Here is a 15,818-nt window from a genome sequence, read left to right as displayed (position 1 = left end):
AATGCCTTATGGAGACAGTTGTCAGCCCAGGAAGAGCACCAGCTTTTTTTTTCCTTGAATCAAAGATAATTTTGACAGCTGGATGTAACCACACGGTGGTTGTCTTGACATTGTTTGCAAGCTGGTCGCAGTCATTCCTGACTGGGAGCTGTTAAACTGGAGCAGACTCCAGAGGTGTTGAGTGACATGCTGTTGTCCTCGTGTGCCAAACAACAAGTGCTGCGTTTTGGCAGCCTGAGCTCACATATCGGTTCTGTCAAGGTTTAGAGTCTACTACGGCTGTCGTTTGCTTTGGCTTTGTTGTCTCTGGAGCCAAACTCCTTATCACTTATCGCTATTAGTTGTCACATGCTAACTAATATAAGCTGCATCAAGCCTCTCTCCTTTTGACTTGCTACCGGACAAGGGAAACCTGTGCATTGTAAACGCAAATTAACGCATTCTTCCTTGCCAACTGTGCTGGGCAGAAGAACATTTTTTTATGTTAAAATGCTTCTGTGCCAGTGTTGGTGTGATAAAACAAAGCATGGGTAAACTGGGATGTGCCAGCAAGAAAGAGCCAGGCAGAAAATGCTTTCTTCACTAGGAGTGCAGGTGTTTCATGAGAAGCCACAGAAGCATTTCTGGAGCTAATGGTACCATTTTCCTTGGGGCTCAGGATAAACATCCTGTTGTTTTCAACTTGTTCCAGGTTGCTGTGTGGTATAGTACCCTTACAGAGATGAAACTTGTTTGTGTCTGCATTTTTTTCTGATAGTCAACAATGGAAGAGAGGGGAGGCCTTGAGCTCACATGAGCTCCATCTTCTTGTGCATGGGAAGATCCCCTGATGTTGTATTGAGGTCCATTGTGTCTGTGGGCAGCTATCATGTTCAGCCATGAGAGAAAGGGCCAGGTTGCTCAACTGATTTGTGAGAGAGCCCCCATGACACGTGTGGCTGTGCTACTGGGCTCCCCGTGGAGCCCCCACTTTCTGTGGTTCTGTCAGCATGCCCTGGATTTCCTGGTGAAAGGCAGATTTTATTTCAGGGCTGGTGGTGGCTCCAGATGCTGTGAGGATGGCAGGTTTGATGAGGTGGTAATCCTGAGCACATGAACCTGCTCAGTTTGTGGCAGTAAATCAGCGACATTTCCACTAAATCTGCTGCCAGCAGAACTGCCTGGCTGAGCACTGCTTCCTATGCTGGACCAGACCCCAGCCCCAGCAGAAAAGTGATCTGTTCACAGGTGAGACTTCTTTCTGCTTCTGAAGTGTAAATAAAGAATGAAAATAAAGAATAAGGGTTTCTTGCAGTGCCTTAAACATGATAGATTTCCTGTGCAGTTTTAAACACCCCCAGTGAGGAGAGCATGGCTCTGATGCAGGCTTGTCAGAAATAATGGTCAAAACAGAAGGCACTAACACAATCTCTAGACTGGGGCAGCGTCACTTTTTTGTCAGGGTTGTTACTGGGAATGGTAGTAGTGTGGGGGCAGAAGAGTCTTAACAGGAGAATGAATTAAAGAAAAAAAAGAGGTAATATTTCATTCTGATGAGCATGCTTGCTTTTTTTTCCCCCCTCTAAATTTTGCTTCATAGAAACATTTTTCAAACATTTCAAGCTTGAAAAAACCTAGCACTGAACAACAGCTCTAATCAAATAAATAAGGTCTTTTTTTCTTTTTTTGTTTACTTGTCTAATTCCAAGTTTCCAGCAATTCCAGCAATTCTACTGTTTCTCAAAATCATTCAGCTTTGAGAGAAAAGTGTCACAAGAATATTTTTCAGTCACAAAATGATTGTAAAAAAAGACAGATAATTTAGCTCAAGGACTGAGACTGACTATTAAAAATGTCATAATAAATAGGAACTTTTCTGGAAACTTGAAAGTTTGTGAAAGAAGGAGGCTATGCTGACAGATGTTTCAGAAACCTAATTAATGAAGCCCTGAAATGAAAAAGACTGAGAACAATTTGGCTTCTTGTATGAGAAGAAAGACCACGTAACATTTCAAAAGCAATGAAAGGCCAATCACCCCGAGAACTTCAGACGATAAAGAGGGATTGTAAAATAGGAGTTAGGTTTCTTTTTGTCATTATAAACTTTTAAATGTATCTCTAGATAGAACTGTCTGAAAGCCCGTGAGTATATTTTTGTGACAGTTACTGAGCTTCCAGGGTTTTATACATTCTACATTAGCAAACAAGGACTTTTGAATATTTTAATATTGAAATAGTTTCTTTAGGAATCTGTAGGTGTTCTAGTCAAGGTTGTTCTTCCCTCCTACTGGTCAGAAATTATTAGAGAGAACCAGATTGTTCTGAACCTCAAAACCTTTTCATCCAAATGAGTAAATCTTTTTAACTGCTTCAGTGTCACTGAAAAACACGTATTTAAACAACATTTTTTTTTTTCTGAAACTACTCCAAGTAACTCCAACTTCATCTTGCATGTAATAGTTTTACCCAAATGAAGGATGCACCTAATCTCAGCTGTAAGAATATGGATTTGCCAGTTCTGTACTGCTGCCATTTGTGAGAAATGGCTTTGCCTTACTGTATTTCTTTTCATTATCCTTACTTAGTGGCTGATCAGCTTCCAATAATGTGGTTACTTGATCCTATCCTGTGAAATTACAATCTATTATCTCATCAGGGTATGTTCTCGGAGGGGATTTTAAAAAATGCTGTCAGTAATACCTATACTCAGCTGAAATTAAGTGAGGCCATGGGCTAAGCTGCACTGCTGCAAAGTACAGGGTATCAGCACCTGTCCTTCATTAATCTGCTCAGCCCTTTCTCTTTACACTGTGAAGTGACACGATGACATAAAGGCACAATGAAATACTTGGAAACTTGCTGTCTGCCCATGCTTTGAGGAGTCTCATCCACCTAGATGCTGCCTTGTTTGATAGCTTTGCTGCGGGGCTGAGACTGACAGGGAGCTCATCCCAGTGGCTTCCCTCAGGTTAGCAGTGGCACATGAGAGTGTACAAAGCCTGCTGTGGAAAGCTGAAATAAAGGCAGACATTTGTAAGCCTGTTTCTAACCTCTGTTAATTGAGGTGCCATTTTATTGGGCAGAATTGATGATGCAGTAAGGGGAGTCACACTACATTAAGGCAAATGTATGGAAGCACTTATTGCCACTGAGAGGCAAAAACTGCTTGAGGACATGCTAAAGGATGAGTGTAATGCTGTAGGGGAAATTCTGCAGGTAAAGGTCAGTGGAGTTTTCCTTAAAAGTAGTTCTTGGACAAGTTTGGGACACATTTCTTTGTCTGATTTCTAATACTGCTTTCTAATCTTTGCCTCAAAGAAACAGTGGGGTACAAAGCATATTGTCTGTGCAAGGACTTAAACACATAGAGTGTTGATCTCCCTGTCTGCAAAATGCCAAGGCTAGCTTAAAAATCGTAGACTTTGTTTTGACATGAAAAAATAAATCTTTTTCCTTAGACTTTTTCGAGTCAAGCTTTCAGATGTTCCTGTATGTTTAAAAGGTCTACACATTTACCTGAGTGAAAGAGAATGACAAAATATATGTTGGAAAAAAAAAAAAAAAGACTTTTCACATAGCATTTCACATAGCCACGTATTTTCAGATGCATAGGGGAGAAGACCATCACATGCCTCAAATAATGGAATAGCACAATTTCTGTTGTTTTTGTGTAAACAAGAACTGAAACTTCACAGCTGTAAACATGCTATTTATTGTCAGTGACCTTAAAAGACTGGTCACCTTTGAAGATTCATTTGGGTCTCTTCACCACCAGGAGCATCTTCTTGGGCTTCTTCCACATTACATCCAGCAGCTGCCTGTTACAATATACCCTGCCCGTCATCAGATTTGAGTTCTGTATCAGGCTGTACTTATTTTGGTAGAGAAGTAGGTGTGTGTTTGTGTGCTACAGGGGCTGGGGGTGGAGGTTGCACTCTGTACTGCTTGCAGATGGAATTACTGTGCCTGTATTTCAACTTTGCTTATTTCCCTTGTGTCTCTTGTAGATGTCTGTGGGGGATAAAACAAACACTGGCTTTAGATTTGATTTGCACTGTGAATTTGCTTCTAATTGGCACCACCCACACCCCAAAGTTTAAAGTCAATATTTGCAGTTTTCAAAGCCAGAAGGATAAAGCCAGGCTACTACAGTGGGATTTTAAACAGCTGACAAAACATCCTTGCTCTGGTCAGTGGTAAAAGCTCCTGCAGGGACAAGGTGGGCACTGGAGATCCCTGAGCCCTGCTTGTAAGCTGCTCCTTTGACTCTCCCTTCTCACAACCTCTGAAGGATGTGGCCTGAGGCTTGTGGCTTTTGGCCATGTAATGTTTCCATTGCACAGTTCACAGGGTCAGAAAGGTTGCCAGCCTTTGCTGAGGAGCCCTGCCAGTGTAGCTGAAGAGGAGAAACATGGGTGTATGTCACTTTTATCCTGTCCCCTAGCTGGTGAGGTTTAGTTCTGACTTCAGCATTATATAAAATATCTTTTAGATTGTTTAGTGTTAGAGTCAGGACACTCTGCTTCTGTGCCTTTCTCTTGTCCATTACTTATCTGTTAAGAGACTTAGCTTCAAGAGAGAAAACGAAATGACCTGAGTAGTTTTAGTAGTAATGCTGTGGAGCTGCTTCTAAGTGGCATTTTTGTGTGCGTGCATGTTGATAGAATGTTTTAAATTGATCTTCTGTCTCCTAAGGTAGGTGTGTGCAGGCAAAGATGCCAGAAGTTCATGCAGGGTGGTTTTTGTTGTTTTTTTTCCCTAGCAGCCAGGCTCATGCTTAAATTTCTGCAATGCTTCAGAAATACATTCTAGTTGTTATTTAATTGTTATGGATAGCAGAATCAAACAAAATATTTAAATGCAGTGCCCCCCAAATAATCTAGTAAACCTATTCCTAAACTCTATGCCAGATGAAGCCAGGAGCCAGACACACAAATTATGGTTAGTGTTCTTCCAAATTGAGTAAATTAGATCAGATTCTTAAATCCTTCCTTGGATGGCTCAATAAAAAGACACTGGAAGAGCAGCTACACTCCTGCCTGGCCCTGAAACTATGAAATCCAAGATTGAGATAGGGAGATGTGAATGGTGCTGGTTGGATCAGGCACAATACCAGGTGTAAGGGCTGCACAGCAGCTAAACAAGGTGTGAGGCCAAGGGCCATGTGAACACACTGGTTCAGATCTCCCTCCCCAGCAAGACAAATGGCAGAATCTCCATAAATGGGACAATAAGGTGAGTGTGACCTTGGCATTCTGCTTTGTTTTAGATTGCTTGACCTGTGATTCTGAACCTTGCATGCTTTGGGCTCTGGAGTTCTGTGTCTCGGGGGCAAAGCCTGTGGGAAAGTAATAACCCTGGTTCCATCAAGCATTCGAAGTGTGTGGGATAAAAAAGTGCCACGTGAGGGGCTGCTGACAAGCATCTGGATTGAGAGAGGTGACCCTCTGCTGCTGACTTAACAGCTGACATTCTGCAGGCTGAAAGATGACCAGTCCTCTGGGGAAGGAGGAGTTCAAAACATAACCAGAGATGAAAAGGAACTTCAGAAGCGCCTTAAGGCCCCAGCTGAGATCTTCTGAAATCCCTTTGTGCCAGGCTATCTGCAAAATGCACAGTGCAAGAGAGCCTCTCACAGGGAAGGCATGTGGAATAGGAAGGGAAAAGCAGGAAAGCCATCAGTCCCCTAACACCTCACAGGTGATTAGTATCATAAGCAGAAATTGAATGCTGTCTTAGCCCCTGACCAGGGCATTGTTACAGTTGTCACAAACAGCTCAGGCTGATGTTTGTTTCCAGATATTGATTAGAAGGGTGCAAAAAATCCTTTACAGGTGTTACTTTTTTTCTGAAAATGCCAGCAGTTCTATTAACCAGAGATGATGGCCAGGCTCTGTGATTTTGGGGGCAGGCATTCCCTGCCTCCTGGAAAAAGTGCCCTTCGGAAGGATGGCTTAACCAAGTGCCTGACTGTCTCCAAAACAGCTCATGTGAGCTGAGTGCCAAGTGAGGGGAGGAGGCAGAGCCACTCTTTGAGAAGAGTGATGCCCATTCTTGCAGCCCCTCAAAAATATCGGCCCCTTATATGGCCTGAACTTCAGTGCAGGTTGAAGCTGTCAGAGATGATTTAATTCTTGCTGAGTGCTCTTTGACTCCTCTGAGTCCCAGAGTGAAGCTGAGGTCAGGGGCTGGGTGGCTGCTGGCTGCTAGCCCTGCCACAGCTCTGGGGACAGCACCTTATATCTGTGTAATGTGGATCAATAAATCTCACCATGGGACCAATCGCTTGTCCCCATATGCTGGGACTCCACATTCCCAGTGCTGAGGACTGAGATGAGGTACAATAACTGCATTGAAAGGAAATATGTGCCTTCTGTCCAGTAATTAATGTTTCCCTTCTATGTGCACTTCCACACAGAATGGGCTGGATAACTTCACATCGAGCTGGAACATCCAAACCCATTGATGCCATTTCAGGAAAGTGTAGCACTTGTTACAATAATGGCAAAATCATCACAGCTTTTATTCACCTCCCTTTTAGAGCTTAGGTTATCAGTGGTAACTCTATCCCTGATTATTTTTGGTAGAGTAGCTCTCATCCACCTTATACGCAAGCATTATGTTTGCTGCAGTCTAATCCTAAATCCGTAACAAAATAGAGGGAGGAAAACGCTACCTTTGGGGAAGGAAGCTCTCCTAATTTATGTCAGCAAAGTGTTTGGGTCTGTAAAGATTGTTGTTCACCAAAATATTGAAATTGCAAATGGTCAACTTGGATTGAAAAAATGGGAGTGTATTTTTGTAAACATTTTCCTGGAATTGGTTCAGATATTCAAGTGTTCATTGGTCAGTAATAAAATTCTGATCTTTTAAATGCCTGCAGTAAATCAAAAGCTTTTTTTCACAGCAGCAGCTCAGATGTTATCCTTTTAAATGTTATAAATATACCCGCAGTGATGACTGTAACAGCACTTCCTTTATATACACAGAAATTAGCCTTGATGATCAATATTCTTCTTTATGGCTTTTGAATTGAAATAAATTTAGAAATTTATTAATATATGCTATTACAGCTCACTGATTCATATAAACTTACAGCTAAAAGGGGATATTATATCAGTTTGTCTCATCCCTTGTACAGCAGTTTGCACAGTTTCTTTATAGTAGCCTGTTCAAATAAGTGTCTCTCACACTTGGATTTTAGGACCTGTGTGTTCTGGGGTCTTTAAGTGGCTGTTTTTAGCAAGCCCCTTAGAGTAAGACAATAATTCTCCCTGTTGTGACTAGCTTATACCAAAATTTCTGCTTGTTGTATTGACTCCACCAAGGTGATATTTCCTTGAACCCATTTCATTTAAACTCAGACACAGGTGAACTTTGATACGATATAATCTTGTTAAAGTCAAACTATTTTTTTCTTTAGATGCTGACTTGTTCTGCACCAATGGCAAGACACTAACTGATTTCAGTGTAGTCAAAATTTAATCCTGTTTTTTGTAGTAGAGGATCAATATTGTTTTACATCTGCATTCCCTCAGTCAGGGCTTTCCATTAACAAATCCAGTAAAGGCATTTAAAGGCCGCGTGACTGCATCAGCAAGCAGTGGGGACTTTTCTCTCAGTCTAAGCTACTCCAAAATGTGTCATGTCATGTGGGCATGAAGCATCTTAGCTATGAGTTTGGGTTAGACTCTTTAGTCAGAACCACTGGCTGAAGAACCATAAATAAATTTAACTGTCTCTTCATGCTGAAATAGTTTTCTTATTTCAAATACCCAGTCCGGTTAACATTGAGCTCAGACCTGTCCACAAGTTCAGCCTCTGTTAATTTCACTGTTTTCTTTTCCTATGTCTTTGCCTTGTGTTTATAAGCAGGACTCTTCATGTATCCAGGCTTGATTTTCCAGAACTTGAGCACATATACAACTTGATACAGCATGGATTATTCCTTTAACAGCAACTAGTGTGGAAATTGCCTTCCTTTGGGGGTCCCCCTCACTTTCATTTTAATTCTTGGAGTAACTTACCAATTATTTTCTCTGTTATTTCATAGAGGTTCTTGCCATGTGTCTCTAGATAGGATGTAGTGACCACTAAATTTTCTGTAAGTTATAGCAGAATCAAAGAAAAGAGACCTGTTCTGTTCCCCCCCCTGCTTTCCAGAGAGGGTATTAGTTGTGTGGTGACTTTTACCTCGTGGAAGCTTTTTCCCACTTAATTTATTTCATCAGAGCAACAAACCCATATGATTTTTGCAACAGTGATTGTAGTTTTCCTGATATTTTACCATGGAGAAATGGATTCAGAATTTATTCTGTGGAAAGAGCTGTCTCCAGAAACTCATGGTGCCCTTCTAACACTGTAATCCTGGGCAGCCCAGGGAAATTAAAGGAGAATTTCAGGATGGAAGAGTGTTGCTAGTTCTATTAAATTAAAGTTAAAAAGCCATACATGGAAAAATGAAGTTTAAACAAGGCTTGGGGAAGCTGCTTCAGAAAAAAATTGTTGTTTTGTGTAGTCTTTATTTTTACCATTAAAGCTGCTTTTGTTGCAGAATCGCATTGTAAAAATTGCCAGGAAAGAATAAGAAAATAGTGAAATGATCCAAGCTCTGAATGAATGCCTTTAAGGCTATAACTGTCTTTCCTTCAGTTGATTTTCCCTGGCAGAACTGTAAGGAAAGCTCTTCCCCATTAAATACCAGAAATCCATAGTGCTAAAACCAAGCAGATATGGGCAAGCATCCCCTAAATTTTGCTGATGAACTCATGGTATTTTGTTAGTAGATATTTCTAAAACAGATGACATCTGATGATGATTCTAGAATAGATGACATCTATATCTCTTCTTGTGTGTGTATGTGGACATTTTAAACACCTGTCTCAGTAGGTAACAGTGGAATTTACTACATTCATTTCTGGTTGCCTCTCTGGGGCTTGGGAACTTCAGGATCTGTTATCTGCTAGTGGGGAATCTCGGCATGTCTTGTTTCAAATGCTGGTTAAAATAAAATGAAAAAAAGAAAATAAGGAAGCAGCAGCAGCACCAATGCAGCACATCATGACAGCAGATTAAATATAGACATGGATTAACAGAGCCATTGTTTTCACTCCTGCTAAATAAGACAGTACACTTAAAATGGAATGCCACTTGACCTTTTGTGTCTTGTCAGTCTGTGACTGTATTTAACTGCGGCAGAGAGGAAACATTTTCCCCTGGAACTGTCCCCTGTTGATATGACGATCGCTGCTGCTGGGTCACACCATGCTCAAGAGGCAGAATCCCAGCACTCCAGAGCACAGGAGGGATCTCGCAGCCGATGGAGGAGTTCTGTCCATGTCTCACAACGACTCACGCTCTTTTTTCAGCTTATCTCAGCTGGTGCTCTCTGCTGGCCGGATCAAACCATCGCCAGCCCTCAAACATTCAAAAATCACGTACTTTGAAGTAGAAATTGTTGATGTGCAAAGCAAAAAGCAGATCTGCATTGTGGACAAGGTGAGTGTATTATCCCAGCACGCTGGGGGTGTGCCTGGTTCACACGGTGCCAGTTCAGGGACTCTGTTTTCAGTGTGTTGTGGTCTTATTCTGTAGTACTACTTTCATTCCTTTCTCTGGGAGACACTAAGAATTCCTTGTTAGTCACAACCCTGGGCTGTGCTTCTTCAGGATTTTTACAAATAATCCTGCACTGGTTTGTTGTAGACCTCCTGGCTGCTCTGTGGATTCCAAGTTATGTCCTTAGGCTGACTCTTGACACTTAGATTGCAGTGTCTGTTTCAGAGCACGATACTTAAACGTTTCTTTCAGAATGGATTCTCAGTTTTAATACATTTGTAAAGCTTACCATCTCTGCAATGCTATGAGTACTTGCTGGTATCTAAATGTACTCTGCTGTGCCCTGCTTATTAGATTGGAACTGGCAATTAAAAAAAATTTTTAGTTTTAAACAAAGGGTCTTAGCTAAAAGAGGTGTTCTGAGTTTTTGTTTGGTTTTTTTTTTTTTTGGTTTTTTTTTTTGTTTGTTTGAATAACGTGAGTAAAACAATATAAACTACAGCCAAATTGCATAAGTAGGATGAGAGGACTGGGTAGGAAGGAAGCTTACAAACCCATAAATAACAGCTAAAAAATGCTTCATAAATATTTTCATCACAATTTTTGTGATTTATTGTCCCTCAGTGAAAGAGTTGGTCTCTTGCCTGCCATGAAAATGGGAATCCTAATTTATTTAGCCTATGGAATTTTTCAGTAACTTAGTGGAGTTTTGAGACTTACTGTTTTCTAGAAAAAAAAAATCCCCTTATCCTCATTGGCAAGAGCTGGAACAGGTAGATAAGTTTGCTTCAAATGTTTAATTTAATGCCTTTGAAATACACAGAGTGGAATACTACCAGATTTCCAGTGTTCTTGGTGATTTAAAGGGTGTTTTTGCAATTTGTGTGCCTAGTTAATGGTAAATGACTCATTTGTTCATTCCTAAAGGGGCAAAATATTTTTTGCTATTTTTTTTAATGTACCCAAAGAGGAAACGTGTCCAAAATGGTCAAACAAATAGGATGACTATTAATAACAATTTTGATGATAGCGTTCACATCACTTTATTAAGTGTTATTTACACCGAAATAGGATGACTATTAATAACAATTTTGATGATGTGTTCACATCACTTTATTAAGTGTTATTTACACCATTAGTTTATCTACATACATTTAGAATTAGGTTTTGATCAAAAGAAAGACTATGTCTGTTTCTTATCTTGAGCTTTCCTATAGTGTCATTAAAAGAAATATAATAAAGAAACAGCATTAGGCAAAGAGCCACATTTCAGGAATCTTTCTGTGCTGCATGCTGCTGGGATGATACCAGACCTGTGTTTTAATCTTTATTCTGAGTTTTTCTGACCTTGAAGATTTTCTACACCTCCTCCAAACCATGGACTCTGCCCCTGTAGAGGTGAAAAGAGAGACATGAGTGGTGATTGTATTCAGAGGTAAAATACACAGAGGGTAGCAATAACAGCAGGAAGCCTCTGCTCAGAAGCAGGAATATATGTTCAATTTACATAGCCAGCAGCATGGACTTTTATAAAAATATTTTTGGCACAGTACCAAGGGATTGGTGCAAGTACAGTATAAGGCTGAGATTTCTAAGACTGCCTAAAGAATTTGGTTTCTGTATGCTCATTCACCTGGCTGTTTAAGTCCCTTTATTTGCTGTGATAATCCCCTCCTAAGTCAACCCTGACAGTACAGAAGTTGAGTTGCTTGCTTCCATGAACACTTGTTATTATTGGTGACCTTAATTTCAGTTGGTTTTTAGAGCAAACAAGAGTCTGTTGTACTGGATTCTGCATAATTTTCTGTTTAATTAAATATAACTGATACAGGGCCAACATGACACTTCTAATGCCTGTTTTCTGTTTGTAAGACAGTTATGATTAACTTAATTTCTTGGGTTTGCATGTAATTATTGCTTGTCAGAATAGGAGAGAGTAGGAACCATAGATTTTAAAATGTATGTATTTAGATTCTTATTGCATATTACTAGTGGTTCAGAATACTATGATTTAGCAATGCATTTTTAATGTTCTCAGATGAATCTAAAGGGCCGAACTGTATTATAATGGCAGAGAGAAGAACCCTTTCTTTCTCCACCCAACAGAAACTCAGGCAGAGTAATTCAGTGCTTAATGCTCTGTGGTTAAACACCAGGAGCTGCTTCCAGAGGTTGATTTCCTAGGAGGCTCTTGCATGTGCTTCTGAATCCCATTCAGATTAGTGGGAGCTCTGTAAAGTCTGCAAAATTATGGTACATTTAACTAGTTCTGGTATTTAGCAAGAAATTATTTCCTGTCCTCAATGCAGTGTCAGGGATTTAGAAAAGGTCTGTTTAGCTGTGTGAGCTTGAGAAACCAGTTGGCACCAATCCAAGGTTTTGAATCCAGCACAATTAAATCTCTGAGTTAATTCTCCATCTGAAAAAGGAAAATAATATTATTTCCTTTGGTTTTCTTACCTATCTTATACTTTTGGGAAGGATCAGTCACTTAGATTAAGTGGTTATTATAAGTTCTTGATTGTCTTTAACTTCAAGGAACAGAATAAATACATATTTGTCTGCTTTTAAACTTTTAAGACACATTCACATCATATTGCAGGCTTTTCTACAACCAGGAAAGGCAGAAAAAAATACTGAAAGGAAGCAGGAGGAGAGAAAAATCCCAGACATTTTGGTCCCATAGTCATGTCCTGCAGGAGTTGGGTCCTGAAGAAAATTACCTAATCTTGCAAAACTTGAAGTAAAATTCACACGACTCAGCAACACCGGAGCTTATTTTGCACATGCACGCTGTGAACATGAAATTCTTTATGGGAGTATCATTTCTTTTATTTAATATTGTCAACCTGCTCTGGGGACTTTCTCTGCTATGGATATGACATTATGCCAGTAGTTTGGCACACATGAGCTTTTGCAGTGAGTTACTTAAAGAATTTAGAAGAGGAATAATAGCAGTGTGAGATCTTTTTCCCCAGATTTGCTCTTGGTACAGAAATTAATTCCGAGGCGATAAGCCATGGAGAAGAGGCTTCTGATTTTGGGGGATGGGGAGGGAATGGAGGAATCACAAACTTGCCTCACTTTATTTTTTTTTTTTCCCCCCAGTTATTCTACAAAATGTCCCCAAACTAGGGGAAGTCTCCAAGTGGGGAAAGTTAATTTAAACTCAGGCTACAACTGCCCTTAAAAGCAGTACATAAATGCTCAGAGGAGGTGCCTAGGGACTAGGCACTGAAGTTGTGAGGAGGTGTACGAGCAGCCTCCTGCTCCACACACTGCCCATGACAGGACAAGAGTCCAGGTGTCTGGGTCAGTGTGCAGGACAGCATCCTGGGTTTTCCTTCCTTCTTTCCCTGCTCCCCAAGGAGGCAGGCCCAGGAGAGGATGTCTCTGAGCAGGAAGGTCCTTACCAAAGCACCCAAAGGCCTTACAAGAGCTGGTGCCTGAAAGCCACAATTAGGAAAATTTAACCAAGCAATTTGGCCCATATTTTGACAGTTAAGAGATGGTAAATAACAGTTTAGTGTCTTGTGGGCCAATCTTCACCTCTTGAATATGCACATCAATACTGCATTTATGTGAAGATATTCTCAGATTAATAAATAGTTGAATAATAAGTAGCTGAAACATGAATCATACTGGTTTCTTGCTCAGTGAGTATTTAGCAAGGAAGGAATCTCTTCTTTGGCCAGTGTAAAACAGCAGGTGAGCCTAGATGATCAAAAGTCCCTTTTTTCCTTGCAATTTATTAATTTGTATGGATGAAATTGCTATCTCTGTGTAAAGAGGAAAGCATGTAATTAGTGATTTCTTGTAACAAATATTTTCAATTAAAAAGCATCACAAAATGTCTAAGGATTTTGGCTTCTGTATTGCTTCCAAAAAGCCACAGAAAACAGCAGAACACACAAAAATCAAATCTTATAAATGAAAGAAAACAATTCCTTTTTGTATTTTTTAACAAATAACCCACATTTTTTTTTGCCACCCACAACTTATGAAAAATACATAGCTACTCAAAAACTGTTTTACTCATACATAGTTCCAAAAGCCTGATGTAGGTTGGTTTCAAAGTTATCGATGTGCAGTGATTTGATTTATAAATGCTGTTAAAGCAACTCATAACTGTTTCTTTTATAGCACTCATTGTATAATATTTTTTTCTTCATATTAACTTGTAGTAAAATGTATTTTCTCACAAATGGTGCAATGTAATTAACTTTGCATGAGTTGCTTTTAAGGCAGAAAGTGTTACACAATACAGTTTTTACAGAACAAATCACCTCTGGGGGAACCAGCAGAGAAAGCTTTTCCCGTCAAAAGCCTCGGAGCTCAGTAGTTTTGTGCTGTACGCTTTTGCAAGTTAAGCTGTAAACAGAGGTGGAAACTCAGGTTTTGGCTACTATGCAGTGATCCTCCTTTTCAGAACACTTCCTAAGGCCTGCAGAAGAGAGCTTGCTCCCTCAGATGTGCAGGAAGAGCCTCTTTTCTTGATGTGTTGCAAAGATAATGGAGGCTACTTTCCTACTGTTCATTAAACCAGCTCTCCATGCCCCACCTCATGCCCTCTCCCACTGAAATCTCTTTGTAAAACCCAGTTAGTGATAGATAAATGTTTTTAGTTGACAATACACCCTGTAGGAACATTTACCTGTATGTTTGTGAGTGTAGGCATGCTGTGCAATGCCTACAATGAATGTCATGTGAATATTGTCATTTTTAGTGAATTAAAAGGCCCTTGCATAGACACACATCTGTGCATCAACACAGTCACTTCTACATACACAACATTTCTTGCAGAGAAATACTACAGTGTGTATATCACTACATCTTTTGCCAAAGATGAATTAGGGCTTATTCTGATTGCTCTGAAAGGCCTGTCCTTCTCTGAATGAGTTCATAAGCATTTTTTTGGTTGAAAATCACCTAAATCAACAAAGTGTCTTTGTTATCTGCATGTGATGACTTAATAATACAATGAATTTACCCTGGCATGTCAGCAAAGCCATTTACATGCAGAAATGCTGTCTCTGGTATCAGAAATCTCTTCCCCTTGCCTGCGGGTCGCTACTCTCTCACAGAAAGTGAACAGCCAAGGAGAGCAGTCATCACTGTCTCTTGCACAGTCAGCTCTAGCAAATAAAAATAACTTCTCACATCATGGCTTGAAGGTTAGACATACCACATTCATTTTAGGTGAGCAAATGCAGTCATTAAAGTAGGCAATGAAACTCTGCAAAGGAACTCTTTGCAGTACCAGAACATTGCCTCTAATGTCAGATTCTCCCCATTAGCCTCATTCTAGGGAAGCAAAGTAAAGAAGTCCTTTCCCAGGAAAGGCATTAATACCTTCATGGCCATTTTAGGTATTCCCCCCCCCCCCTTAAATCTTTCACTTCTAATATTTCACTTCAGAGGACTATATATTCTTCTTTGTGGAGAATGAGCAGAACCTGTGACCATCCACAGCGGCCTCATTTCACGCAGAGGATTTTTATCATCATTTTTCTCATTCAGGCAATCTGTCATTGAAGATGTGCCACCACTGATGCCAGAGATGCCCAAAGGGGCTGAATAACCAGCTGTGCCAAACTAGGGGGCTTACTATAGTAAGACATGGATATGCTGAGTCCCACATAGCAGCAATTCCCACAGCAAAATGGCTGAATTTAGTCTGATTGCTGTAGAAGTCCTCTTTTTAAATTTCCTTTTGGAAGGAGGATTTTGTGGTGTCTTCTACTGTACATTTTCACAGCATCCAGCACAATGGGGATCTGGTCCCTGCTGGGGGGCACAGCAAAAAAATACATTTATAAAATCTGTGTGTTTTCTTGCCTGTAAGAATTGAATCTTATACCTAGCCTCCAGTGCTGGAAGTGATGACAGTAGTATTTTCTTCCCCAGTTATTACTTATACTTGGTAAAGTAGGTAAACATATTCAAATTCTGTTGTAGCAATGCATGACACTTATTTCTTCCTGCTCTGCTAGAAATTCACATAATTTTAATGTCAATATAGCTACAGATGGTTTCAGATGAAAAGAGGCAACTCTACATATAACTTCTTGCTTGCTGCGAGATGGCTTTTTAAACGGAATACCTGGAGAAATGGCCTTTGATTTTTCTAGAAGAGAGAGACTGGGGAGGGGAGAAGCTGGTACCTTTAGGGCATTTAGCATTTGTAAAGGGATAATTTAAAGAATTACAGAAGCTGCAACAGATGACTAATGCTTCAGCTGATACTAATCAAAGCTTAGAAGTGCCTTTAAATGACAGGT

The 15,818-nt window shown here is 40.2% G+C and overlaps 1 protein-coding gene and 1 long non-coding RNA gene across 6 annotated transcripts in view; one reads left to right on the top strand and one right to left on the bottom strand.

Moving 5' to 3' along the window:
* TECRL (trans-2,3-enoyl-CoA reductase-like) overlaps positions 1–15,818 on the top strand; it is a 71,988-nt gene that overhangs the window by 840 nt on the left and 55,330 nt on the right. For 2 of the 5 annotated variants that reach the window (XM_017744255.1, XM_017744253.1), the window contains exon 1: positions 9,188–9,477. The exons of 1 other annotated variant lie outside the window; for it this stretch is intronic. In XM_017744255.1, coding sequence (XP_017599744.1) covers positions 9,244–9,477 — 234 coding nt within the window. In that variant the 5' untranslated portion in view covers positions 9,188–9,243. Of the gene's footprint in view, positions 1–9,184; positions 9,478–15,818 lie in introns of those variants that run through there. 2 more of the 5 variants (XM_017744254.1, XM_008641308.2) reach the window with 2 other exon arrangements.
* The window catches only part of LOC108449107, a 481,280-nt gene continuing 476,088 nt past the window's right edge, over positions 10,627–15,818 (bottom strand). The window contains exon 20 of the long non-coding RNA XR_001865227.1: positions 10,627–10,927. This is a non-coding gene — a long non-coding RNA (uncharacterized LOC108449107). The remainder of the gene's footprint in view (positions 10,928–15,818) is intronic.

The sequence above is a fragment of the Corvus brachyrhynchos genome, unplaced genomic scaffold (genome assembly GCF_000691975.1).
Source record: "Corvus brachyrhynchos isolate BGI_N302 unplaced genomic scaffold, ASM69197v1 scaffold229, whole genome shotgun sequence".
NCBI classification, from domain to species: Eukaryota; Metazoa; Chordata; class Aves; order Passeriformes; family Corvidae; genus Corvus; species Corvus brachyrhynchos.
Note: the sequence above shows the minus strand (reverse complement) of the source record. Positions and strands in the feature narration are given on the sequence as shown.